This window comes from Plectropomus leopardus, chromosome 4, assembly GCF_026936395.1.
Source record: "Plectropomus leopardus strain MGB_pleo_1.0 chromosome 4, ASM2693639v1, whole genome shotgun sequence".
Taxonomy (NCBI): Eukaryota; Metazoa; Chordata; class Actinopteri; order Perciformes; family Serranidae; genus Plectropomus; species Plectropomus leopardus.
The window spans coordinates 16,648,160-16,676,020 of record NC_142179.1 but is presented as its reverse complement, the minus strand read 5'-3'; the positions used below and the strand labels follow the sequence as shown (position 1 = coordinate 16,676,020).

Below are 27,861 nucleotides of genomic sequence, written 5' to 3'. Positions count from 1 at the left end.
TACATATGTCCATCATAATTTTAATTATAGAAATATGTGACAAAGATTGCACCTTTTTAGAAATGTTTTACTGTTATAAAAATCAATCAGTAAAACAAACAGGGTCCTTTAGAGTAAAATATCTTTGCCATGAGTGTTGTGTTTGGAGACTGTCTGGTTATTTTAATAATTCAGATGTGTCCACTTTGATATGTGAAGTTACTTAAATATGATACAATACTTGAATGCTACTTTTGTAAGTGTTACAATTTTTTCAGTGCCACCGCTACGGGCAGATGCATCGTGCACTATGTGTAGGTCACCAGTGCTAGAGGGGCCACCAAAAACAGCCCAATATGATTATCATCAATCATAAATCACACTCATAAACATTCGTATTGCGTTTACTGTCCAAGTCAAGGTCCTTTTAGGCACAATGCAGTTTGAGCTGCGCTTGCTGCAGGTTAATTGAACACGTTGCAGCTGCACGCTGTGCTCACCATGCTTTTAGGTTATCATCATAGTTAATAATACAGTCAGTTGTCTCTGCTGACAGAGTTTTTCGAAACTTAAGCTTATTAAAACCTGTGTTATTAACAATTTTTTAAATGTTTTTTAATTGTCTTGCTGTTATCAGCATCAACTCAGAAAACCAAGCTTAGCAACTGTGCTTAGGGCACCTAAATTGCCAGCAGCATCCCTGACAATAAGCATTTATTTAAAGTAAAAATTGCATGTGTGATTCAGATTTTTCCTCTTTTGAAAGTTACCTTTCTGCAGAATGGCTACTTTATATCTCAGTAAAACAAAAATGACGCCATACAGGGTATTAACTAGAAGAGCAAAGTAAGAAAGGCACATTTGTCTCAGAAATATCAAAACTATCTGAACAACAGAGCAATATCTAAGGGGCTATTAATTTAAACTGAATTAATCAAATGTGTTATTAGTAATCTAATTTCACAGCTGATAGCATTCCCCTACAACATTTCTAAGGCCGATTCAAATGGTTTTATAGCATTATAATGTAGGTTTTTTTCACTCAAAGCAAAGAAGAAGAAAAAAAAGTTAATTAAAATGATTTAAAATGACCTGAATTATGCTGAACACCATCGTCAGCCCCTAGAGTTACCTGTAAAACATGAGTGCACGGTGGGGTCAGCTCCACTGGCTGGCAACTTTAGCATATGCTTCAACCCCCGGAGGCCAGATCAGATGTGTAATTGAGGGCCATAACAGCTGCTGCTCTCCACCATATACAGCTGGTTACTCCCTTCTTTGCTCACTCAAACACCAACAGTCCATCCTGTGACACTAATATGACCTGTATCTCTCCTCCCAGTGGTTCCTGCTTAATCTTATGTTGTTAGGTTGTGACTTATACTGACCCCTTATGCAAAACAATGTATGTGTTAATACTCTCAGGTCGACCTTGCTAAAACCCCAAGTCATTATTTCCACATTAGAAATGTAAAATAATGATCTACACGCTTAATAGCAGCTTAAATAGGTGAACACAAGTTAAACCTGTGGCCTGGCAAAGTTGACAACCGCAGATTTATTGACAACCATGAAAATGGGATTTCCTATTAAAGAGATTAGCATGTTATAATTGAACCCAAGCATGTGCATTCTTAATTAAAATGAATTTGTCATTTTGTTAATTTATATGTTGATAAAACAGTGGCGTGCTTGCTTTTAAACATATTCAATATTGCTTAGATGTTGCTCTGTTAGTCGATTTATATTTTTGACTCCCACTCTGATAAACAGCTTTATGAATGCAAGCATGCTGTTGATTAAAAGACTCATCATCATGCCTGGTGGGTATTGGTTTTGCGGTTTAAACATGATCTGTTTTGTGTGTGTATCTCAGCACTCTGTCTCTCGTAAATTGCCTTATCCTGCTCTGTCTCACTCCTTAGTTAAAATAAAGTTATCACGATGGTGGCTGGTAAAATTATCCGTGCAGATACGCAGTACAATGAGTGCGTTTAATGTTCCAACAGAGTGTGTGCTGTTTAGTCTCCTGTATTTATGTGTGCTTTTCTCTATGAGTGACACTTTTGAAGATATCACCCATATTTGGTGTCATGCACAGTTGACCTGTGGTGTCCTGTTCATATCGTGCAGCCAGAGAGAGGGAGTGATAGATGTTGGACCGACTGCAGACAGATAAAGAGACGCAGAGAAATCATTTTATATTGGGTCAAAGATTAGTCAAGCTGGAAAACAGAGCTGGCTTATAGGAACACTTCCGCACCTTGGTCAACACACACACACACACACACGTTAACACACACACATCCTCTCTGTCACAAACACGCAGGTATGCTCACACAAAAATGTATCCAGGTATACTTCTCCCTGTCTGTCTTTTCATCCATCTCCATCTGTCTAGCTTTCAAACTCACAAAAAAATAAAACAGCCAACCTTTCAGTCCCTGCATCTGACCTTGCCATGGGCAATTTCAGTTGGTATGTTTTCTGACATTTTAGGGTTCAGGTTAATCTTTTAATTCACCTGCGCTCTGCTCTCTTCTGCGGTTCTTTCCTCCGCGCTGACATGACCTATCATCAGTTGGGCCACTGAGCTAATGCTGGGTTTTTCTTTGTTGCTGCAGCTGTCGTAAAGATGTTTTACAAAGGCCTATAAAAGTCTGTAATCTGAAGATGATTGTCTGCTCTTTTGGCTCATATTCTACTTTAAAAGTTATATTGATGTTGCATCAAGATGAGTAAACAATATTACATGGATTTACTGGCCCTTGCTTTGATGCATAAAATATTCTAAGCGTACAGAGTATCATTAAACATTTTATTGTTGTAACCCCAGTGGCTTTTTATGAGGTAGTAGTGCAGAATATTTATCAAAAAGTCTTCACTGGGAAGAGTGGTTTGTAGTTTGGGATGACAGTGGCTTATAAATTAATTGCGTAGTTACGTATTTTTTTAACACAATAATAATAGAGGCCTGTGAACCCAAAAGTTGTATTATGAGAGAATTGGCTGATCATAAATGGATTTTTGGTGACTCATAGATTGACTCACAGATTGTACTCCCACACTTTTGTATATGAACACTAAGTTCACATTATGCCACCCACCAGCAGGAGGTTTTTTTGGTCAGGTGCAGTGCAGTGCATTCTGGTAGTTGTAGGTTATCTACCTCTTGAGCAGAAGGACATGCCACAGCCCTTAATCTCCTTTACTCTGCTCATGTAGCACCATTTCCAAAGTATTTGCATCTTTCTACTGCATGGACAGACCAGTTACATGAAAAGACTGTCTTTCCAGTTAAATGCTTCTTTAAAGCTCATTTGAAGGTGAGGTGTCTAAAACTTTGGGGGATTTGGTGGCATCTAGTGGTGAATTGTAGATTGCAACCAGCTAAAACTTTACCCAGCGAGAATTCTTTTATTTAGCGGGAGCCGTATTATCCACAGATGTCTCTTCTTCTCCAAAACAAACACAGCAGGTGATTTTAAATGGCTATAAACACAGATTAAAGTGATTTCACATTACAAACATCCCTATGTAGATATAAAAGGCTCATTCTAAGGTAAGGACAACAAAACTATTTTTTCTGTTTTAAGGTGATTATACACTAAAGAAAACAAATGTATTATATTATATTATGTTCCATTTCTGTCAATATATGTTCCCCTAAATCTTACACATTGGTCCCTTAAGATGTATTTATGTGACCCAGACAGTGATGTTTACGTTGAAGATATTTTTAGTCAGATGCTAAGTAGAAATGTTAGACTAATTTAAATTTCACTCAAACAACCATTGAAATGTTTTTTTTGTTTGTTTGTTTGTTTGCTTGTTGTTGTTGGGTTTTTTTTGTTTGTTTGCTTGTTTTATCCTGGCAATATACTATAGCTTAATTTGATGTTACATCAAATCTTGATATTGCAAAAATTTTAAATAAATTGCAAAAAAAAAAGGCACTGTGTAAATGGAACGCAATAAGCAAAATACAACTGAATTTTGTGTCAGCCGGTTTATCTATTTATTTATATATATATTTGATATGGATCATGGACATGCGTACTAAATGTTTGAAAGAAAAATAAAAAATCCATATCCCCCTTTACTATTGGAAAAATAACAGTAAGTCACGTGAAGAACATAAACACACACACATGAGCCAACACACACACACACACACACACACACACACACACACACACACACACACACAGTTTACCTTAGACCTATCAAGACAGCTTATTCTATTTGTTCCAGCCATTGATCAGTTCATATCTAAATGTCAGGTTGCATATCGTCATATTTGCTGAGGCTGGTCGTGTGGTATGTGTGCAGTTGTGTGTTAAACACTCTCTCTGTGGATCTGTGCTCTGATCAATAAACTGAAAGGCCGACATTCACACACATACCCACAAAGCTCTTGTGTGCTTCTGCTACACACATACTGTAGCTACACACAAACACCAACACGCTGAAACACAGTTCAAGGATAATGGATGTCTTGCATGTTGGCCCTGTTACCCTTTGCCATCACAACACATACTATCAAAGACATTTGCTGTCCTAGCATTATATGATATGTCAGCCAGTAAGACAAAGAGAGGAGACAGTGAGGGCAATAGAGATATAGAGAGAGAAACTTATAGCTGCTGAGAAATGTCTGCTGAAAGGACACAAAAGTGAAGGGCTCTGCCGCTCTCCCCCTCCCCCCCTTGTTTTCATCAGAAAGTGAGTGATTGATCAATAATGTCGTTGGTGTGTGTGGTGGGTTGGTGAGCAGGGCGAGCCCTTGTCAAGATGAGGTTTGGTGGCTTTTGTTGAGTGTGACAGCTCTCTGGTGTTGGTGTGTGTGCTTGTGTGGGTGGAGAGAGAGATGGAGTCAGACCTCGTCAGATGAAGTTTGCTAATAGACAACGTTCTTGTGCAAGGCTTAAAAGCTTGCACACATAAATTAACACATACACGCACACATTCACACAATCTGGATTCTTTAATATCTCTCTCTCTCTTGCCCCCGCCTCTCCCTGTCTCACTCGCATGCAGGCAAACCTTTACGGACTTTGTAGATCATTGGTGTGTGACCACGGCTGGATCAGACTAATTAAACAGACATTAATGGTTGTGATTTAGAGTCATTAGTTTTTGGGAGGAACCACGCAGGCCTTTGACACCCCTCTGACTCATGTCATGGTATGGTCCAGTGCACCCAAGACCAAGACTATATTGCATTGCCCTCTGTTTTCCACACTGTAAAGGCCAGTTTTTCCAATCTCTTTAGATTTTAAAAGAGATGTTTCAGATGGTTCTAATACGATGTATCCTCATACAACAGTTTGTATGACATCCTAAGAATTAGCATCCCACAAATTCATGATTATGTAGGATATGTACAAATGTGGTGCATTACTTTTCATTGGAAAATGTATGAACAGTGAGAGACAGGCTGTTCTCATGCACTGTTGGTTTGTTTCCTGCATAGACTGTACAGCGACACATCTCCCACTGCGCAAAAATGAAGCCAAAATATCCCAAATACAGCTGCTGCCATCTTGTGATGTCATTTGGAGCCAGAGTCTGCGTAGTAGTGATCTAGATGGTATCATGTTTCCCACCATTACACCTGTCGGACCAATTGCAAGCAGCGCCATTGAAGGCAAGCACACCGATTGGCACATACAGTTGTCAGACATGATGTCAAATCCCCATTTTATAGCATCGAAAACTTAACTAATTGAAACCCAACTTATCAGAAAAACACTTGAACAAACATCAGTGTGATAAGAAGTGCCTAAAATGACATACACAATGTTTGGGAAACATTTATTTGAGTTTGTAGGTCAGTCCGTGTCTCATCCACTGATGTGAAGGGTTTTACAACCTGTGCTACAGCCAGCCACCAGGGGGCAATCATCATGTTTTGGCTTCACTTTTGGGAAGCTGTCCTATCCTCTACCTTCATTTACATAGTCTATTGTTTTCCATACAAGTCATTATTATAAACCTAACCAATAGACAATAACACAATAACACAACACTCAAAGAATTTGAGGGACTCGGAGTCGAAGTGAAAAAGTAATTTATTTGACAACATATCAAACTTAACAGAAGATTCTCCAAATGTGGGGGAGGATGGGACAAGGTGGTGGCGCCAAACAAATGAGGACAGTTTTGTAGGATTTTGTACGAACCATTGTATGAGGATATGTTTTTTCTTAACATGCAGCGTTTCTAACTAAAACACATTGCATGTGTCTGTTAGCTATACTATACTAAAATAATATAGGAATGTGTAGTTATGGCTACTTATACTACAATTAAGGTTTTACCAATTCAGTAAAAACCATCCTGCTACCACCATCTTCCTCTCTGACTTCAGTTTTGTCCACTGAGAATGAGGCTCGCAAATATTTACATTTTTCATGCTTGGTCTTTTGCTTTCTTCTGCTGCCATGCTGCTCTGCCGCCTCAAGTTGCAGCACAGAATGAGGTCAACCAAATCTCATACCAAAAAAATAGAAAGAAATTGTGCTCCTGCTTCCTCTAATGCCATTGCACCTCAGCAGACAGCACCGTCAGATTCATAGCTGCCGGAGGCCTGAGAAGTAATCCACAGTGCATTGCTATTTTACCAGTGAAATGTTTTCTTTTGTTTTGCAGTTTGATGTGACTTTCACAGTTAAAAATGAAGACTTTTTATAATAATGCCCCCCTAAAGATGCCAGAAATGCCACTATATTTGTGGCATGTTATATTTCTTATGGACTAAACCCTTTGTGAGGACATTTTGGCAGTGTTTTAATCAATTTATTAGTCCATTTGTCCAACTCAATTGCTGAACACTTTCATCAGATTGTATGCCATTACTCCACACTACCATGACTGCATACATTTTATGTCTGAGTGGCTCCTCTATATTATATTACATTTATTGCTTACTTAAAGATCCCTGAAATATTAGATGTTTCAGTGTTTTTCAAGACAAGAGGGCTAGTGTTTTACAAATTGTTTGAAGCAGAGTAGACAAGACACACAGATGTCTTCAAATAAAACACAGTATTTACAGTTTGTTCTTGCCCATGTTTATTTGCTGTGTGTTAGCTGATCCACTTGCAGGATGTTCTCTCCTCAGCTTGTATGAAATTTACCAATGTCTAACTTGACCTTGTGTGTCTGCAAACAAACCATATAGTAACAAATCATACACATTTATTTCACAGAGACACTATCTTATGTGACAATTCACTGCTTCAGTCATAGCTGTCAAATGCCAGATGTGTAGTTGTATGCCTTTTGGGTGAGTTTATGTCTGTATATGACATGCAGGTATCTTGTAATCTGTGATGGTTGATGATCTATGTAAGTGTGCCTAGTGCAGAATACATGTATGTGTTTGTGTAGTCATACAGAACGGCAGCAGAAGAACAAGCACAAGGCTCGAGATTAGCGGTCTTAGCAGCTAATGTGCCAACAGAATGCATGCCAATGGAGTCCCTGTTTGTGCATGTGTATATTTGTATTTTCTTGTTTGCACGCCATCGATCAGTGCTCAGTGCTCCCTTTGCCAAGTATGGAAATCCATAGAGCAAAACAGTGTCATAATGCACCATCCTCTGCTTGACATCATCTCTCTTGAGCACACAAATGTGTACACACTTACACAGTCACTTGACATAAAGACACACACACAATCAAACATGCATAAGGCAGACTGTGCGAGTAGCGCAAGTGAAGCAACTGACATTAAGCCTAAATGGCAGCGATGACATGCAGCAGTAATGATGAATCAGGGAGTAAACGCTCAGTTAGCATGCACCAGATACTCAATTTATGAACAGGGAGGGCGAAAGAGGAGGACAATCAATGGAAGAGATGGGTTTGGCAAAAATGAAGTGAGAACACAATTTTCATGAAATTTGATGGAAGGGTGAAACATGAACTAAAAAAAACAAACAATTAAAATGTTTAGCAGATTCAGATCATGGGGCAGATACACAGATTAGCTTTAAATTTTGTTAAAATTTCGAGAAAGGAGTGTCGCCTTGCTCTTCTAGTTTTGTATCGTCAGGGTAATGTTTTAATTTGTTTTGCAACAGAGTTTTGTGACATGCACGTTACACATGGGGGAAAGAGTTTGTGCTTATGTAAGAGAGAGCAAGGGCATGGACCAGGAAGGTGCAAAGAGGTTGCACGGCTCATTGATTGATGAAAGGAAGTGTTAAAGTGAAAATGAAGTATAAAGTTGTCAAAAGCCTCAAAATGAGCAGAGAAGTGTGCTTGTGCTTTTTTATTTGGGGGGGGCTCTTATCCGCTGTGAGGAATGTTGTATGTCATAAAGCTTTCCAAGGCTTGTAGCGTTTTGGACTTTATAGATCGCACTTTGGGTAGCCTTTGGACAGCAAATGTGCAATATAAATTGCCTTGCCTTTGCCTAGCTCATTCCTTAGCAACCACACAATTTTGCGTATCCAGGTTTCTCCACACATTCATTTATGTGTGGCTGCCCGTCAGGATAATACCATCTGCCGTCACATATTTGTTTTCTGCTTTTGGAGCTGGACCGTTCTTGAGGAGAGCTTTTGGAATATATAAACCATTCTGTTCTTCATTGCACCACACTTTTGGAGCACAGAGCATAATTTGGGCACAAACGGAGCAACAGAACATCAGACGCAGTGAAAGTGAAACTTAACCATTAATTTTGCTGAGTGTTAAAGTTTGCACTCACTTGTCTCTGCAGCAGCTGCTCCTCTTATCCATCGATCTGATTGGCTGTGATCAAATGGACTGATCAGTTATCACAACCATGACTCAAACTCCACAATCCGCTGTAACTCATGAAAAGGTCTACCAGTAACTGGGTTCACAAATCTGCATAAACCTTCAAATTTAGAGAAGGGACTTAGACACACATGAGAAAAAAAGGGAGAGTTTGCTGGCCCCGCTACACACAGATTCTAAATCTGTGGGAAACACGGCGACAATGGGCCATAGTGTAAAGTGTTTCCACTTCATTGGTTACTGATTATAATTTCTGGGAATTACAGTAAGAAAGAAAGACGAGAAGTTGCTTGTGTTTAATACACAAGCAACTTCTCGTCTTTCTTTGTCTTTTTCTATCAGCATCTCCTCTCCTGTCTCCTTATTATTGCCCTCTTGTCCATGCCCACTTTCTACCTATCTCTCTTATGTTCTGTGTTCTCTGTATATTTCTAACTTTTATCTCACAGCATTTAGGTGGAATGGAGGGTTTGAGATGATAACTATAATCATACTTCCCCACCTCAAGACCCCGACAGACAATTTATCCCCCCACTCACAAATGCAAACATAGAAACACAAATTAATTATAGTAATCAAAAGCAGGCCTGGTTGGACCATGTCGATAACATGGCCATTTATTTGATGTGTTAATGGATGCAGAAATTAATATATTTACAGAAAGAAAATCACTTTTCTCCACGCAAATAATGCAACAGCGGCTGAATTGTGCAGGAAGGCAGTGGTAGAAATAGATGTGTGCAAGTGCGTGTGCTTTTTTGTCACTTTTTTACGTGTGTCTGTGCTTTCACAGCTTGTGCTCACATGTTCAAGCGTGAAGCTAGAATATTCCTAGTTTGGAGGCTGGGCTGTGGGCTATTTGCTTGATTTGATCACAAATAGTGCATGAAATTAAATTACACAATTAATTTTCAATTTAGAGCACTTTATTCAATAGCAACGCCCACTCTCCCTCTTCAGGCTTCCCCCACAATGTACTTATGCAATATGTGCTTTTGCTTTAATTTATTTTACCCTCTCACACACACAGAAATAACATGGATAGACTGTATACTATCCAGCATATGTAAGAAACACTGCCAAATACTATGTTTGACTGTCTAGAATCGTGTATGTGTTTTTACTTATTTATGTGTGTGAGCATGCAATATATGCAATATCTACCCTGTTTATCAAGTCAGGCTTTGGAATGAGCAGCAAACCTTGACTCTGCATGTCAGCCAACACCAGCCATTTGCCAGAATGAATGATTTCCTCTTTGTTGGACTCCTTCAGGAGTGACACGTGGATAGAGGTCATTACAAGATCAAAATGGTGTTTGGAGGTATCGTGGCCACTCTAATAAAACACACGAGACAGTGGGTGCACAGTGGTGTGATGTTGCAGATCAGTCTTGTCTGTCTGCTTTCAGACTTTGAGAAAAGGCTTACTCATATTGACACTGAGTGATTTGATTCGTCCTGGGCTGCAGATCGGGTGTTTGTTTGATCTTCTGACTTCAGAGAGTGAGAACTGAGCAGAAATGAAGCTTTTGTGGAGCCGGTCGTAGAGGTCAGAGGAATCTCTGTGGTAGCATTAAGGGAACGATACCCAAGTGACTCTGACCTGCCGTGTTGGCATTGAGTTGTTAACAAGGTTGTGGTAGTTTGTTAGTTTGTGTGGGCAAATAGACATGCACATGCACACGAGCGAGGCAGTTCGGGATGTTAGCAGCAGTATTTGTTGTAGGTGTGTTTGTGCTTGTGCGTATGTGTGTGAGAGAGAGTGAGTGTATTGAACTGTTCCAACCCCTCAGGAGTCACGTCTAGTGTTAGGAGCCTGCCCTTTCGCTAATTAGCTTGAAACATCTGTCCAGACGGCTGCCAGAGGGAGGTTATAATGGGAGAAGTGGAAACGCTTGCATCCACCAACACTTGCATACGCACAAACAACATCAGCATACACATATTTACATTATTTTACATACCCAATAGCATTCACAAATTACGGCACACATTTTTTTTTTTTGTATTTTCTGTGTTTAAACAGTTAGTTTTTGCTCATAACCCTGTATAAATATCATCCAAAACCTTAATGAGCACCAAGGGAAGGGAACAAGGAAAAGGACAGTGAGACAAAAAGACAAACAGGAGGAGAAACTGAGAACAGAAGAACAGCTTGCCAAACCTCTGTCCTTTCTTCTCTCTCTTTTCTTTCTTCCTCTTTCACTGCTCATTTTTGCTGTTTTTGCAATGCTCCAATAGAGACAGAAACAGCAGGAAAGGACAAAAAAAAAAATTATTAACTCCAGTATTCTAGTGATTCTCATTGTATAGTTTTAAGCTGCTCCAAAGTAAAGTGAGGAGTATGTAGAAGAAGAGAAAAACAGAGATGCTGTCAGAAAAGAAGGAGAAAAAAATATAGATTTGCATTTGCCATCACTCTTCTTCCTGCCTCACACCTTGTCTGTGTCGCAAACATGTTTCCTGTAGACAAAGTGTTTTACGGCAGCCGTCGAAGTTACAATGATGAAGTTTTATGGAGACTCAGTGGGAGATTAAACCACTATTAGCCACGCTCCGTCGGCTCTCTCCAGCTGTTGCCTTTTGTTTATGGCTGAAAAGTGTTTTATGACACACAGTGCTATAGTCACCTAAACAATTATAGCAAATGATATACGAGTGGCACTGTATTTTTACACCAGGAGGGGCGTGGGGACAGCGGGTGGGGTGGGGGGGGTTATAGAGTGAGAAGTGAGCAATTAAAGGGGAGCAGAGATGATGGGATGAGGTGAGGCAGGAGAAACGATAAGAGAGCATAATTAAAGGGCTGGGACGGATTGGGAGGGAAGAAAATGAAAGCCAAAAGAGGTGAGAGGCAAAAACAAGTGGTTCTTATAGAAGAAAGTCAAAAGCAAGGTAACAAGACTGAGCCCTTCGTTCAGAGGTAAAAGATACAGATTAAGTGATACGCCTTGAATAGTTTTGTTAACAGTGAGATGGGTAAAGGATTAGAGACAAGATAGAGACAATGGAAATGAACAGAAAGAGAGTGGATAATCAATGACATTTGGTTTTAGTTAGCAGAGAAAGAGAATCCGAGAGCTACACTAAAACACCTATTTTCTGCTTCCCTACTTTTTGTAGTCTCTTAATAGGACTGCCATTCATTCTTTGCAAATGTTACCTTTAGCTATCCTTAAGTAATATTCTACTTAATTTATGTTATGGAGTTTGTGTCCAGTTTTACACTCTTGTCCATTTGGGTAAAGAATAGCCCAGGTGCCATGTTTGCATTTGTAACTTTCTGCAAACACTGAATACATTACATTTGTAAAAAAAAATCTTGGTTGGTCCACCTGGTAGTGTTGCATGTCCACCAAAGCTTTTTTTTCCCCTGTCACAGGTCTCATTAAATTAACACTTGCCAAGGGCAGATTGAGTCTTTGTTCAGGCAAGTGAACACATACTGAACACATAGAAGATAACTCTGGGGCTGACAGTGTGATATACAACATTTCTTTAATGCTGCATGCGAGAGAGAAACCGAATCGAGTTTCTCGATTAAAAATGAGAGTGAAAAACTGAAACATAATAAACATAAACATAAACATAACTAAACATAATCCAGGCAGCGATTACATTGTCCGCAATGTAATGTAATTAAGAAAGCACTTAAGAAACATACAAATGTAACTTCCAGGAGACAGGGTTACATATCGGTGGTTTGCAGAAATGTACATTGCCAGCATTTATTCTGGCAATTGGGTCGTAAAAGAAGCAAAACTACAATGCATGTGCACTGATGAATGAAATATAATCACTTTTCAGCTGTGCGAGAGAGCTACGGTTCTATTGGTAGTTCAAGAGGCAGCAGTTCTCATAATGTGTGCTTCACTTGTGTATTTATGTTCAATATAAGAAAAAGCCTCCCCCTCATGCTTGTCGGACAGAATGATTGAGAGGAGATATTAGACCATGACAGAGTTCACTGGTAACAGGGGAGTCGGGCCACTTGAACAAGCAGACAGAGAGTGAGCTAAAAGCAATTACTGCTCCTATATAAAGGGAAATTGATGGGCTTTAAAACATAAATGTATGTGCAGATGTACTGTAGGTGTGTATGGAGCTCCAAAGGTTTCTTCCCTGTGTTTCTTCCTCTGACATCTAGACAGCACCATTTCAAAGTGTCCTTGCTGCAGTGTTTAACAATTGTGTAGTTACTGGTTAAGAGTTGACACATATAAATATTTAAGTCCTGCCATTAACAATTCATGGAAAAGGTTTTCGTTTTTCCCAGTGCCGAAACATACTATTTTGAGGCAGCATAATGTGTGTGTGTGTGTGTGTGTGTGAGAGAGAGCATGAGAGAGACAGACTAAGAGACAGAGGGAGGGGCAGAGAGACAGACAGTGAAGTTAGTCCACTCAGAAGTTTGTCTAATCCGTGCAAATTCATGAGAAAAGTTCTAATGTTGAGATCCAAGTGTGTGTTTGTGAGTACTCTGTGATGCACAGGCAAAAGCTTTGCCACATTTGCATGTGTTTGAAAAGATTTTTGACTGATACCTTGAGCACCTTTGATGCAAGTTTTCTCAAATTACTTATGGCACAGCTTCACACTGGGTTTCAGTCTTGCACATTTCCATAATGTTCTTTTCCATAATATTCACACTTTGGTTAGCATGAATTACATTACCCGAGCCAGAAAATGCATTTAAAGGCAACACTAAGAAATTTATTTTACTTTAAAACTTGAAAGAACTAAACATATCTGTCTAACTGTCTGTCTAACTAAGTTCCCTTTTTTATCCAGTTCTGTATCAAAAGACTGCTTGTTTTATCTCAGTAAATGTATTTTTTTGTCTTAATTCTAAATGTGTTTTGTTGTGTTGCAGGTGGTAGAGACCAACCTGGTGGCCTTCGACTGTCACTGGATCCTGATTAATGAGGTGAGTGCCATAGAAATGATTTATGGATCCGGTACTGAGTGTGCCTTCAGTTCACCTTATTGTTTCAATTATCCTGGGAGTATCTATGGTTTGAGATCCAGAAGCCCTTTAATCTCTTCATTGTTTCGGGTGTTTTAAGGAGAGCTTAAAAAGTTGTTGACTTCTCTTGTTTCCTATCCAATAACACACAAAACTTGATGACGAAGGACAATTTATTTTGCTTCAGCTGCTGTGCACCACCGGCAAAAACAATACAATAAAGACCTTAAATTTTTTACGCTTACCACTTATTGAAGATATAAAGCTCATGTCTACAAACTATAAATTGTCAGAGATGGCGAAGTTGACCTTGGAAGAATTCCTTTTGATGAGTGTTTATTATGGTTCAAAATCAGTATTAGTACTTAAATATTAAGGGTTTTCCGGATTAAAGAGAGCAGACAAGCACTGACAGTCTACAAAAACACTCTCCTTTCCCCTCAGCATGTGCAGCTTTTGCCCTGAGATTTCTCTTTAGTCCATGTTTGCAATCACTGATCAGAGTGACTGTTGGTCATAAGAGAAACATGATCAAGCTGTACTTTCATATTAATTTTGAATAGGAACACATCTTTGATCTTGCGTCACATGAAGTGCCTCTTACAAAACAAACAGGATCAGCTACAGTTGTGTTTGTGTGTGTGTGTGTGTGTGTGTGTGTGTGTGTGTGTGTGTGTGTGTCACACTTCTAGCTAATGCACTGTGTCTTGGTAGCCTTTGGGCATTACAGTGAACCGGCAGGGCACAGCGGGGGGCCCATGATGCCATATACTCACACAAGACCAAGTGCGCAAACACAGCCATGTACACAAGGGGCTGTACTGGGAGAAGAGCAAAAAACAACATTTACTGTAGTAGTGATAGAAAACCCAATCTGGTACAAAACAAGAAAAGATACTCTGATGTTTCAGTATACTGTAGTTTCTCTCGCTCCCTGTTCCATTTTCAGCCTGTAATGTTGCCGCCGGATGCTGCAAGGCTCAGCAGTGCTATTACTTGCTCAGCCATGCAAATAATGTATTTCTGTTTGAATCAAATGTTAGTATTGATGACATCCATTAATGATGCAGGGACAGCCAATCATTATTTTCTGATGTTTGCTTTTAGAGTGTCAGTCTTGCTACATGAAGGTTTTTATTTTTTCCTGTTTGATTTGCGTGAGAGGCTGCAGTAACATTGTCACAATCCTCGCAAGTACCTCAGACAACCTCTCAGTATTGTTTTTGCATTTTCTCAAATGCTAATGCTTCCGGGGAGTGAGGGAAAAGAATGAGAGTCGCCCCTGCACTTAAATGAAGATGGCAGGCTTATCAGAGGTAAAAATGTGGATAAATCTCTTCAAAACAACCACTCCATATTAGTCACTGGCTCCATAGAAGGACTGTTATGCCACTTAAATGTGTCTCCTCTGCTAATTGAAATAAATGGCATACTATAATGTGCATTTTATAATGTAACACTGGAGACTTTACTGCTCACTTAAAAAATGAAAAGAAAAAAACGTCTTATGGCCTTATATTTTCCTGACAGACTGTCTTTGCACATAGGCAGATGGTAATGTCAAGCAGCCTACTGAGCAGTCTATCATGACTCGACTGCCTGGTAGGATGAATTCACATCTAGCTGTCTAATAGACTGCTTTGCATCCTGTCAAGCATCTGGTATTGTCTAACACTCTTCAGGCCTCCTGGCAGCCAGCAGCACTTTGCTTAGCTTTCTGGACAGCTTAACATGTCATTCTGTAGCCTGCGTGTGCTGTGTGTCTAGCAGCATGCAGCCTGTAACACTTTGTACCTGCTGCCTTAGAGGAATCAATGGTGAAATTCAGTCTGGCAGTGCTCACAGCAATGTTTATGTTTTTGTAATAGCAGGGTATCACTGACTACATTTACATTAACAAAATATTCTTCTTTTTTTTTTTTTGCTTTTGCCCTTAATCTGAAAGAAAAACAATACTCCTACCAAGCTGTTAACATGTCTAATGAAAATGAATATTTCATTAACCTTCCTGTTTACAAGCAGTCATGCGTAGTCTAAATAACGTGCTCTAACATGCCATTTATCAGGTCAGAATCTGGAAAAATAAAACAGCTGGAGCTGCTTTTGCCATTTTGCTTCTTTGTATCAAAATACGAATATTTTCAGTTTTCCAATGCTGTCAGACTTGTGTGACTGTGCAGACACGGATTCCCTCATCTCTTTAACAAACCTCTTAAAAAAGGCTCTTGGCATAAAAGTTGCACATAGCCAAAAAAAACTGTTAATATCCAATCCAAAAGTAGTTGTGTTTCTCTTTCTGACCAGATATGTGAGCTTCTCTTTTAGGCATACATTTCTACCCCTGCATTGCAAACTGGTGGCTAGTTTAATTGTGTGTAATGTGTCTGTGTATAACACAGAGCTAAGCAGGCAAGAGCCAACATGTGCTGTAAACATGTCCAAAGAATTCTCAAAAACCAGAATAATACTGGTATATTCCACATGTCTAAATGTCTAAACTAGAAAATGCTTTATTGTGAACGGGAGCAGGGTTGTAGGTTATTTTGCCAAAATGGTTTTGAGAGTAGAGATCATTTAAAAAGCATCAGTAAATACACGAAGAGGAGAAGGAAAGAGTATATAGAGGCAGCAAAGGCAATGGAAGTCCAGAAGGGAAGGAGAGTTGCAATATGGTGGTGTAAAAATAGCTTCAAGGTATACTTTAATGCCAATTTTCAACTAGATTTGTTCCCCAACAATGTGGGTAGTGTGTGTAGATTAACTGTGGTGAACTTCCATCCATCTATGATCTCCCTCCTTTCCCAACAGTGGAGTTTCAATGACTCTTGGGCTGTTGCTGGAACTACAGGCAATACTTCCATATTTTCATATTGCCTGCTACCCGTGATGCCAATGCGGACATAAAAAGTATAGAGCTGGATAAAGAAACATATCCGCCCCCCTCTCTCTCTCAAACTCACACCGAAATCCAATCAAATCATATAAATCAAGATAATGTCACTGCACTGCCTAGTTCTCTCCTAAAATGTTTTCAGAAACAAATTTTAACACCCTGTTTAGCTCAGATAACAAAGAGTGTGAAGAGACAGTGGGTGCCATACTGCATCCTGCATAGTGAAAATGGAGAGATCAAATGGACCATTGATAAACCAAGATGTCCCACTTAAGATTCATTTCCTGTATCTGTGTCACGTGGGTTTCGCCACTGTCCGCCCCTTTAGGAGACTAGTGGCAGCCCATTTATATCACATTAGGTTTACTGCACTTCAAAACGAGAGACAACCACGCCCACTTAGGAGAGCGGAAGTGAATACCATTTGGTATCATCGGCACAGCTTGTAATGAGGTAGCGTCTGCTATAGAGTATCTTTGGTAAATCTAAGCAGCGCTGATAGAATATAAACCAAGGTTCTGTTACTACGTTGCATATTTCTTGCCTCCATTGTTTTCATCACCAGCTGCCATTGTTTCACATGGATCAACCCACATTATGTCATCCACCATCGGGAGCATTTATTGGTCTGGGAAGGCACAGTGCATTCTAGTAGTTGAAGGATTTCTACTTTGGTCAAAAAAGTTATTTTTTTCTTTTTGTCTCCAGTCAAATAGCACTAATTACAAATGTATTTATGTCTTTCTACTGCAGAGACTGCCTAATTCACATGAGGACTTTCTTTATATTAGTAAAATACTTCTTTAAAAGATCAATCCTTGGAAAATGAGGGATAACAAGAATTCAGACATAGTTAATTTGCTCTATAAAGCTGTTTTTCAGTCTACATTTAATTTTCTACTGTTGGTAGCTAAAAATATATATCAGCTTATTTGCAAAATATTTGTGGTTCGGAACAAATCGAACATTGAGACAGTTATAGAAAAGAGCAAGTGCAAAAAGTGACATTACAAATTTATGTTAATGCTAAACTGGTTAAGGCATTTATGAGGAAGCCAGGCTTGAAGGGACTCCGTTTTCTCCATTCTGTATCTCACTCTTTCTTTTCAATTTAAGTGTACTTAAAATCAAAAATGCCCTCAAATAATCTAAAGAAAAGCTCCGTATCGCCCTTTTAACATTACAGTTTCCTAATTCTGCTTATCAACACTGAGATTTAGTTACAGACTGTTTGGACAGAGACACAATATTCCCACCGTGGGCTGTGTGAAGTCCTACAGCAGACTGCTCAAAATGGATGAGCGGCTACAATATTTTGTCATACGTAATGTCCTCTAGTACTGGTTCTTTGGAGAATGAATATTCCTATGTGTAGTAGTGCTCTCCCTCCCTGTGGTTTATTATGGATGAGGGGGTACTGTATGGTTGTCATAACTCTGCTTTATCTACAGCCAGCAGTCAGACAGCCCCACTGAGGGGGAGTTCACAGTTCATAATTGATCATCCTTCCTCTCCATATCTCCTTCGTTCTGCTCAGGCTGAGGCGATGAGGATGAGGAGGAGTAGAAATAATAAGGGACACTCATGGCTTCTCTTTTTCTCTGTCTTTTGCTTAAGTTTGGAGGATAACTCCACCATTGACCTCACTCGTTCTGAATCTCTTCATGCTCTTCCATTCTCTGTCATGCTATCATTCTTGATCTTCTCTATCATCGTTCACACTATCCTTTTGTCATTATTCTCTTTCTCACCAGTCATTTCTGCCTTTTTGTCTCTCAAGGGAACAAGTGTATGGTAATGAGATGAGACGAGATTAGGCTTTTCTGTCATTTTGGTTCTTAACATATCGCTGCATGATATCCTATGAAAGATAGGAAGCTGAAATTTGGGGGATTTTCATGCTTTTAAATGTGATTGAAGGATTATACAGTCATCTGCGGTTTAAGAATGTTCTACAAAGCTTTGGTTAATGAAACCCCATCAGAACCAGTTGTACAAAATCCAAAACATTTAAGGTGGTCAATGTCACCCCATCACTCTTGGAAAGATGTTGAAGATACAAAGTGACAGTGATTATTGGCTACAGTCTCAGCTAAGTTGAAGGAATATCCTTATTTACAGCTGCGGTGCTTGCAGGGGGAGAACAAGTCAATGGTTGTGCACACTCTGTGCACAGCTGGAAGTTGCCCAGTATGACTGCTGCCATCAAAAACTACTGTTGTTGCTAAGCAGCTCTCCTGGAGCTGTTGGAAATGTTGTGTCTTGTTCAAGGCAAATGCGACACTTTTTCTATCCGGATTTCCCTACATGGTCTACAGATCTGAATCAGAAACTTTTTGATCACAAACTTGTCATTCGTTTGCTCTCGCAGTTCATTTTAAAGCTTCTCTATAACAGCAATGAGAGATTTTTATTTTTTGGAGTTTTCCTATAATGCTCTAAGATGTATCTGTAGCCTGTATATATATAATATCACCCATTGGTTTGTGGACAGCCATTTTGAAGCCTCCAGGTAAGATTTACAGGCCCTCGCCATCTCTGACTGATCTGACTGAGACTGTAGCGACGCCTCGCAGACAGCCTGTCACTCAATTGGCCCCGCCCTTAAATATGTGTAACTTTGGGTCCTTCAAGGGGTGAATTTTGAAATATTTCAACCCTGTACAGTTGTTGTGAATGGTGAAATTAGATACAGACCAAAACAGTTTTTTGTGCCAGGCTGTAAACATGTTTATTTCCACTGTAAAGTGGGGCATCTTAACATGGGTGTTTTACAGGAATTTACATTAGGCTACTCTGTTTTGGAGTCAGGCACGTCCTCATTGGCTTCATTTTTCAGCCTCAGAGGTTGCCGCTTGGATCCATCGTAATCCTAATGCGTTGTTTTACTGCATGCACTCGTGTGAGTTGTTCTCTTCTGTTTATATATATTTAACATTTCATGTATTTTGTATTTCATTTTGGCACTCTTTCCCCACCATCTTGCTGTAGGCCTACTTAGCTTCCATTCAATGCGTAAAAACCTGAAAAATTCATGTAATTAAAAGAATAGCAAATTCAAGTCCTGGGGAAGTTATTAGAAAATAATTACACCCTGAACGTTTTTGAAAAGAAGATTTATGCTGCTCAAATACATGTATAATAGATTACTGTATATATGGTGTTATATACAACAGTTAGTTCCGACCAAGCAATTTGACAACAGCACTGGGACTTTTAACATTAAATGTATCACTCCGCTCTACAGGTGTTCGGACCTATAACTTTAACCATGAAGCGACCTGGTCTCTGCAGCAGTGATGATTTTCAATGACCTTAAAACAGCTCTACCTCTTATGTAATATTACCTGATTTACAAATTCTCTGGCAAATCAGTCACGTCACTTGACGATTATAATACCAATAATAATCATCACAGTCATGATCATAATATTAATACAACGAATTTGCGGCGCACTTTTTTTAAGATCCACATTACAAAGGGCTTTAAGAAAGCGGAAAATTAAGTTTTTCAAAGAAAACATACAAAAAAACAATTTTCTGCATAAAAGCCAGTCAGTGAGAAAGTGCTTCTTGTAGTCCATTATCTGGACATTGTAGTTTCATCACAGCTGATCACGTCAATAACACCCGCCGTCGCGTCAATACAGAGCGGAGAAGTGCAGTCGGATTCTCGAAACACGCCATTATCTTTTTCTAAGTCCTTGTGAATTCTCCTTCACATCTTTACTTACTCATCACGTTTTCTTGAGGGAAAAGGAAATTAGTTTAACTTTTCGACCGCAGCCATGGACTGTGTAAAGTAAGTGAAACGTGGGATAGGCAGCGTTAGCTTGCCATGCTAACGTAGCTAACGTTTAGCACCAGGCTGCTGCTGCACACATGTAGCCTACTCCTGCCGCCCGACGCTTTTACTGCCGGGAGCTAACGTGACACCTGCTGCCAGCTGCACTGCCCCTGTCTGATCCACCATTAAGCAAGTGACTATTTCGGGTGCTGTATCCAGAAACGACGCCATAACTGCAGAGGTATGAGCGCTAAAGGTGGCTAATTCTCACTAACGCTAGGCTAATTCTTTAAGTCAGTGTAGATGTTGTGAAGACACAAGCTAGCCTTTCCGGATCATTGTTTCCCTGACAGCGACAAGTATTCACGTGTTTTTTGGACTGGCTTCTTAGTTTCAGAAACTAATTGGTACATTTCTACAAGGAGTTTTAATGTATTTTTTTATGTATCATTACAAACAGACGTTGCGCCAGAGCCATGAAAGGGTTATGTATAAGTTATGGAGATGTACAGGTAAAACTAGGAGGTCAATCGATATTGGTTTTTCAGTGCGGTTGCTAGTTAGTACTTCATGAGGCAATAAAAGGTATTTGGAACCGATATGCATGTACAGTAAAAATGAAAATATTTCTGTTGAAATTTAGAATTTGGAGTATAACAAACTTTGAATGCCTTCAGCAAATGTTTAATCAAAACTGAAACTTTCAGCATCATATACAGCTAGTTCCCTGCAACTTTATTTATTTATTTAAATAAATTGTTATTATTTATTTATATATTTTAAATTTTAAGTTCAGTTTAATTTTGAAAAATAATTATAAATCAAAACATTCTCTCTGAGGTTTTACAAAGTAAAAGTTTGTCCCATGGTGATGTTTCCCTTGCATGTATTGCAGACTGCCTTCTCTGGTGTTGGTTGAGTGTAAGACACACACTCTTTTTCGTTAATTTTGTCAGCGATCATTAAAATAAAGTGCCGATACAGATAAGTGGCAAAATACCAAATATTGGCCCCGATAATTGGCCAGCCTGGTAACTGTAGACCCCTAGTTTTTAATTGTAAATTTTTATGTTACATTACACATCAACGTTTTAGAGAATGTATGATCATGAAAATGTACCCCAGAGCCATGAAAAAGTTATGGATAAGTTATGGAAATGTGTAGGTAAAATGTGTATAAACCCTGTGTACCTACCTGTGCTCGATTCCTCATCTCCATCTGTATTAGTGTTTGGGGATGGAAGGGGATATTTGAACCCCAAATAGTTAAAGATCATCAGCCTAGAGTCGCCTTTGGACACATTTACAGCTCCCACTGTCATTAGCTTTCCCTTTGTTGTGTTTCACTGTGTGCGCTTCCCATCAGTCTAGCCTCTCTCTTCTTCATGCCCTTTGCTCTGTTTTTGTTTTAAATATTAATGAATTTCCTAAAACATTGGGAGAAAAAGCACAGGAACAAGAGGGAGATAAAGAAGAGTCAAAGCCAGAGGAGACATTTAGGGCTGTTGTGGGAAATTGCCAAAGGTGGAGGAGAGAGAAGAGAGGCCAGATGAAACAAGATGCTTTTTTCAGATTTGTTTTGTTTTGTTTTTCACAACTTTGAACCTCTGAAAATGAGCAAAACAGAGGGATTTGGTGTTCTCATAGTGAGGGGAGAACAGGGAGGAGCTGCGAGGGTGAGAAGAGGAGTAGGCGGAGCGGAAAGGGTTGAAGAATAAATAAAACCAGCTTTTTTTCCCACTCATCTGCAGATAAGAAAAGAAAAGGAAGGATTTGATGTCTCTGGAGGAGATGCAGGGAGAGGGAGCGGCTGAGTGGAGAATGGGCAGGGAGGACATAGTATAGGGGTCAGGGAGGAAGTGCAAAGAAGGGTTGTGTTTTTGATTGTGACTCTCATCTTCAAGTAAAACACTAAAGACGAGGATTTGATGCCCTTGGGGGAATAGAGGGAAGGGGAGAGAGTTGATGGGTTGAGGTTGATCGGGATGCCTGCAGGCCAGACTTCAAGTTTATGGAGTAAACAACTCATGATTCACTCTATATATGAGCTGCAGGGCGTTTTGGGGATTACAAGTTACCCAAAGCTTCTGGTTTCAGGTAGTTGGACTTGGTGTATAGATTTTTTTGGCCACTAAAGTGTCCTCAGGATTGAATGACTTTGTAACTGGATTGTTGTCGCAAAGTCCACACAGGAATGCCCTGGGTCGGCCGATGTGCAGAGCAACTGCATCAGTAAAAGCTTTGCAGCGGGTTGCTTTCCTGTCATATGAGACACAAGGGGAAAATGATTCCATTAATGTCGGCTGCTTTTTACCAGCTGTTTATGGGCTGACGCGGACTTGTGCATCTCGAAGTGAGGCAAGTTTCTCTCACTCGACTGCATGTGTCTGTTTGAGATGCTAAAATTAATTGGTCATGCTGCTGCTTTTATTTGCAACAGCCTTGAAACAAACTTTCTCAAGCTGCTAATAAGTTAACCAGCCATAATTAGCATTCCTTGCTTATTTTAAAGGTCTGAAAAGATGTGGTTTGATGTTTTTTTTTTAAACAAAATTACACCAAATCAAGGAAATTCAGAAAGTTCACATGATATATTTTAGTCTGAGGTAAGCTATGGGAGAAGTGAAACATGAAAAATGAGCAGTTTTATAATATGAGGCGGATGTCAATTCTGCACTACAACCTCCTCCCTCCCAAGACCCCCATGTGTGTTCTTAGGCTGAGAGCATGCGCAATTTGATATGTGTGGTCATGTCTGTATGTGTGTGTATGTGTGTGTGTAAGTGTCACATTCATTTAGTCTCAGCTGTTAAAAGGCTAACAGCTTTAAGAGCACACCACCACTGAAAGTCACACTGGGTGAAGTCTGTTAAGTTTATCCCCAGAGAGACGGAGACGAAGAGGCAAACGGAACGTGACAAAGGGGAAAAAAAGATGGTCAAACGCCTGTTGAGACGATAAATCTCAAAATGATCTTTTCCTTTTAAGTTTCAGCGTGTCTGTGTGTGTATGTATTTATATTCCTGTGCACTGGTGCATCTATATTTCTTTGAGTTTGATCCTTTGAGTGGGGCACTCTGGATAATTCTTGCCTGCCGATGTTTCTTTGCATGCCCTTGACTGCCCGCTGTGAATCTTAATTCTCTTTTGGCCCACAGATCTGCCTTTTTAGCAATTTTCAGCATTTTCTCTCTGTCCTGCATCTTTTTTTGTTGGCTTTGTAATTCAGCTCCCTTCAGGGGTTTTTATGTAAGCAACTGTTTGGGATTTATGCCACGTTTTACCCCCAAAAGCCAGCAAATAGACTCCTTACTTGTTCTGTTTAGAAAGTAGATACTTCAGAGCACAGGGCATTCACACAAGGTTAAGCCTGTTAAATTATTTCAGTTCTTCTTCAAGCCTTAAATACCACCTTTCTTCTATTATTTCTTTTTTTGATAATTAAAATCAATTGTAGACCAAGAAATCTCACTTCACATACTGTATTTAATAAAAAATGAATTAAATATGATGGCAATTGAAAGAAGTGTTGAACCTTTGTAATATACCGTCAATGTGCATGTTTTAGCCTCCAATCTGACATATGTTATTTTGATATTGAAAACAGTGGCAATTTGATTTCAGAAGTAAATGTATATTTGTGCATATAGAGCAAGAGAGCAATATATCCACCTAATTAATGCAGATGACTACAGCTATACCAATGAAGGCTGTATAATGCTACCTCTAATCACCATTGATCACATCCCAGGAGCTCTCACCAGCCTTAATGAACGTTAATTTCATTCAAATGAAATCCATTGAGATTAGTCAATGAACCAGTGGTACCTATAATATTACCCCTCACTACTATAAAGTGTGTGTGATGGCTTATTTATGTACTTGTGCGGTCTGCAGGCACATGGCATCTATCCTGTCAAGTGGGCTGCCATGTGCAAATGAAACGGAATCAAAAGGCTTTCGCGTGATAGAAAGGCTCAGAAACAATCTCATGAAAACATATGCAAACATACACACACATTTACACATAAACCGGCTTGTGCACACAAGATGCACTCAAGCACACACAAACAGAGATAATCACTGCGCACATATACAACGATGGCAAAGGCTGTCTCGGTTGGTGGCAGTGTTACCTCCACCAGGGACGATAAACGTCAGTTCTCATCTCGTCACCACATGACCCTGTGCACTCGTAGAGGATGGATGGAGATCCATGGATGGGGAGAGGGAGAGAGAGATTGTGTCCTAGGGCTAAAATTAGCAATGATTCCTCCCCCAAGGTTTTGCAAGGACATGCAGAGTACGTGCAAACACACATGTATGCACACAACAAGCACACACAAACACACCCAGTCTCACTCATACAGGCTCTTTACTCTCCTATCGCCCTCCTTCTATCTGCTGACATGTACCTTTCGAATCTAATAACTATTTTTGCAGATGATGTAGACAATGGTTTTTTACCGCTCAGCGTGGTGGTAATGGAAAAAGTAGAGCATATAAAACACGGCCTAAACCACTTAAAATATGTCTTTTGAAGATGAGTCGGCAAAATTTCATTCACAGGGACTTTTATGGAGTGCCATTAACCATGTTTTTTGTGGTTACTTTTCTACTACTATATTTTTCTTGTCAAAAATGTTGGCTGTAGGTCTCCTGCAGAAATGAATGATGTGATATAGCTGTTGACATTGATTTTTTTCTCTGTCTCTCCATTACTTCTTCCCCACTCTGTTCTTTTCTGATCATTCCTCCTCATACCCCTACCACCATGTTTCTCCTCTTTCACCCTCTCAGGAGATCTCAGACTACGACTTGCAGGAGTTAGTCATGAAGTCGATTGGCCGGCTGACGTTGGTGCGCCAGACGTTCCCCATGCCCCAGAACACAACTCAGCGCTGTGTCAAACATAACCACAGGATTAACACTTCCCTGTGTGACCCTAAAAACCCCAAGGCTCAGCAGCTAGAGGTAAGTTGGTTTGGTGATTTGTTCAGAAGGCAGGTTGGTGATTGTCAACAAACCAAATAAGGATAGTGGCTCGCTGCCCACAATAGGCCTCATTTACCACTATTTTCGTATAAATGTGCATAAAATAAGTACGCCGGCAGAACTACCGTTAAATTAATGACATATGCGCAGAAGATACAGATAGTAGTCAGAAAGTAGTGATGTTGTCTGTACACACATATCAAGGTCACACACCTGTGCTGCACCGTCAGTGAGCATCTGTGAATATAACAGCAGTCAGAAAAGCTGATAAGCTGTTTGTCACTCTCAAACATGTGGAAACATGTCGGTCTCTGATGTGCTCTCTGCTGAAGGCACAAACTGAATAACTTCCAGCAAGGTTAGATATGACATCTTAACACCTGCTTAGAGGTAAATCTGAATCTTTTATATATCCTGAATGCCTGTTGACAGCCTACAAATTACCCAGTGGGCTACAAATAAACACAGTACGTGCAGTTTCTATAAAATAAAAACTAGAACACTCAACTAATAAAATAACTTTTTTTTAAATTAATAAATGATGAAGATGAAAGGGTGTCATTTTCATACTTATTTAATAAGCCACATCTGAGCAGTGCATTAGGAAAGTAACAGTTTTAAATATTTTCTATCAGCCTTTTAAAAAAAATAATAATATCATATACATTTAGCTAAAAGGTGTGTATTTACATTTTCAAAGACAGACAATCTTTTAACATTTGCGCATACGCATAGTCTGAGGGACTACGAACAAATTCAGGTAAAAATATATTGGTTAATAGTAATAATAATAATAATAATAATAATAATAATAACTTTATTTATATAGCACCTTTAAAAACAGTTGTTTTCAAAGTGCTTTGACAGACAAAGCAAAGGCAGGAACTCAGGGAACAATAAAATAAACACCAACAAACAAGCCAAACTGAAAAAGGGCTAAAACAGTCAAACTAAAAGGCAAGAACAAAATGTGTATAGAAAAGGTCAACAAGATTACAGCACTAACATGAATGAAAGTGACAGGGCTGGCAGATCTTGAATGGCAGCTAAAGAACTAAGTTAATTAATATAAGAAGGTTAAAAAATAAAAGCAACAGAAGACAGTAAAAATAATATAAGCAGTGTAAGAAGACATCACATTGGAGAGGATTAACCAAAGATAAGAAAATAAAAACAGATAAATAACAAATAAATTAACAAGTATATACATTTAAAGCATTAAAAATAATATATATATATATTTTTTTAAATGCGAAGAACAGGAGCATCAGAAGGATAAAGAATGGATAAATAGTATGAGCTACAAAATGAATGGAAAGATTAAGAGATTAAAGTAGAATAAATAAATAACGATAAGATCACATAAAAGCAAGTCTGTAAAAGTGAGTTTTAAGAAGTGATTTAAAAGATGTTACTGATTCTGCCAGCCGTATCTCTTCAGGCAGATCTTTGCAAAACCGAGGGGCCCTAATGGCAAAGGCACGGTCTCCTTTTGATTTAAGCCTCCACTTTGGAACTGCTAGAAGGGCTGCACTTGAGGATCTAAGGCTGTGCATTGGCTCATAGGGGGTCAGCATTTCAGAATTGTATGTTGGAGCAAGACCAAAACGTGCTTTAAAAGTGATCAGTAAATTTTTAAAATCAATTCTAAAACAGACAGGGAGCCAGTAGAGGGAAGCAAGGATGGGAGTGATGTGATGCCTTCAGTTAAAACCAGTAAGAAGCCTAAGCTGCTGTGTTCTGGACCACACACAGACCAATCACAGATTTCTAGGAAAACGTTGGTACACAGTGTAAATACAGGTTTGTGCATAGCACTGTTTGTTAATGAGGCCCAATAAACTTGACTGTCACAATAAGCAGTATAGTTTCTGATTCTGTAGCTAGGAGCCACAGAAAATTGCGTGTATTCAGCAGCAAATAAGATAATGGTGTGCCATGAGACTTTTTGGACATAAAAAGAAGGCTATGATAGAGATATGATTGAAGAAAGCCGAAGGTGGTAAGTAGTAGGTAGGTATAAAGATATGAGAAACTACTGAATGAATTCAGTGTCAAAATTAAAATGGTTGCATTATGTTCTTGGAAAAAAAAATTCATAAGTCTGTCTTTTGCTCTCCCAGTCTCTGATCCATGTGTTGTTCAGTTCACCTTTTTTGCCTCTATAGATGACTCACTCAAAAAATATATGTATTTTTGTGATAGTCCTTCTCCAAAATACAACCATACAGGGTGTTTTTACAAGCAACTTATTATGAGCCATATTTACGTTTATTGTGAGATGGCAAACTGTAGTGGCTGTATTAATTATGACAGGAGCAAAACAGGAGGTCAGGTGAGGTGGAATAAAGACTGTTAAGTTCTGGGTAGAGAGTAGGTAGGTTAGACTGGATAGGTGAAACAAACACAGGACTTTGACCTAGGAGACCTCTGTTTGTGTCCTGTTTGAAACCAAAAGTCAACG

General features: G+C 39.3%; 1 protein-coding gene across 5 annotated transcripts in view; it reads left to right on the top strand.

The window, feature by feature from the left end:
• grid2 (glutamate receptor, ionotropic, delta 2) overlaps nt 1–27,861 on the top strand; it is a 587,880-nt gene that overhangs the window by 380,857 nt on the left and 179,162 nt on the right. For all 5 annotated transcript variants that reach the window (XR_015776434.1, XM_088076650.1, XM_088076651.1 and 2 more), the window contains exons 5-6: nt 13,630–13,683; nt 25,203–25,376. Coding sequence is in view for 4 of the 5 variants with exons in the window: in XM_088076650.1 (XP_087932776.1) it covers nt 13,630–13,683; nt 25,203–25,376 (228 nt within the window). In the remaining variant the exon portion in view is untranslated. The remainder of the gene's footprint in view (nt 1–13,629; nt 13,684–25,202; nt 25,377–27,861) is intronic.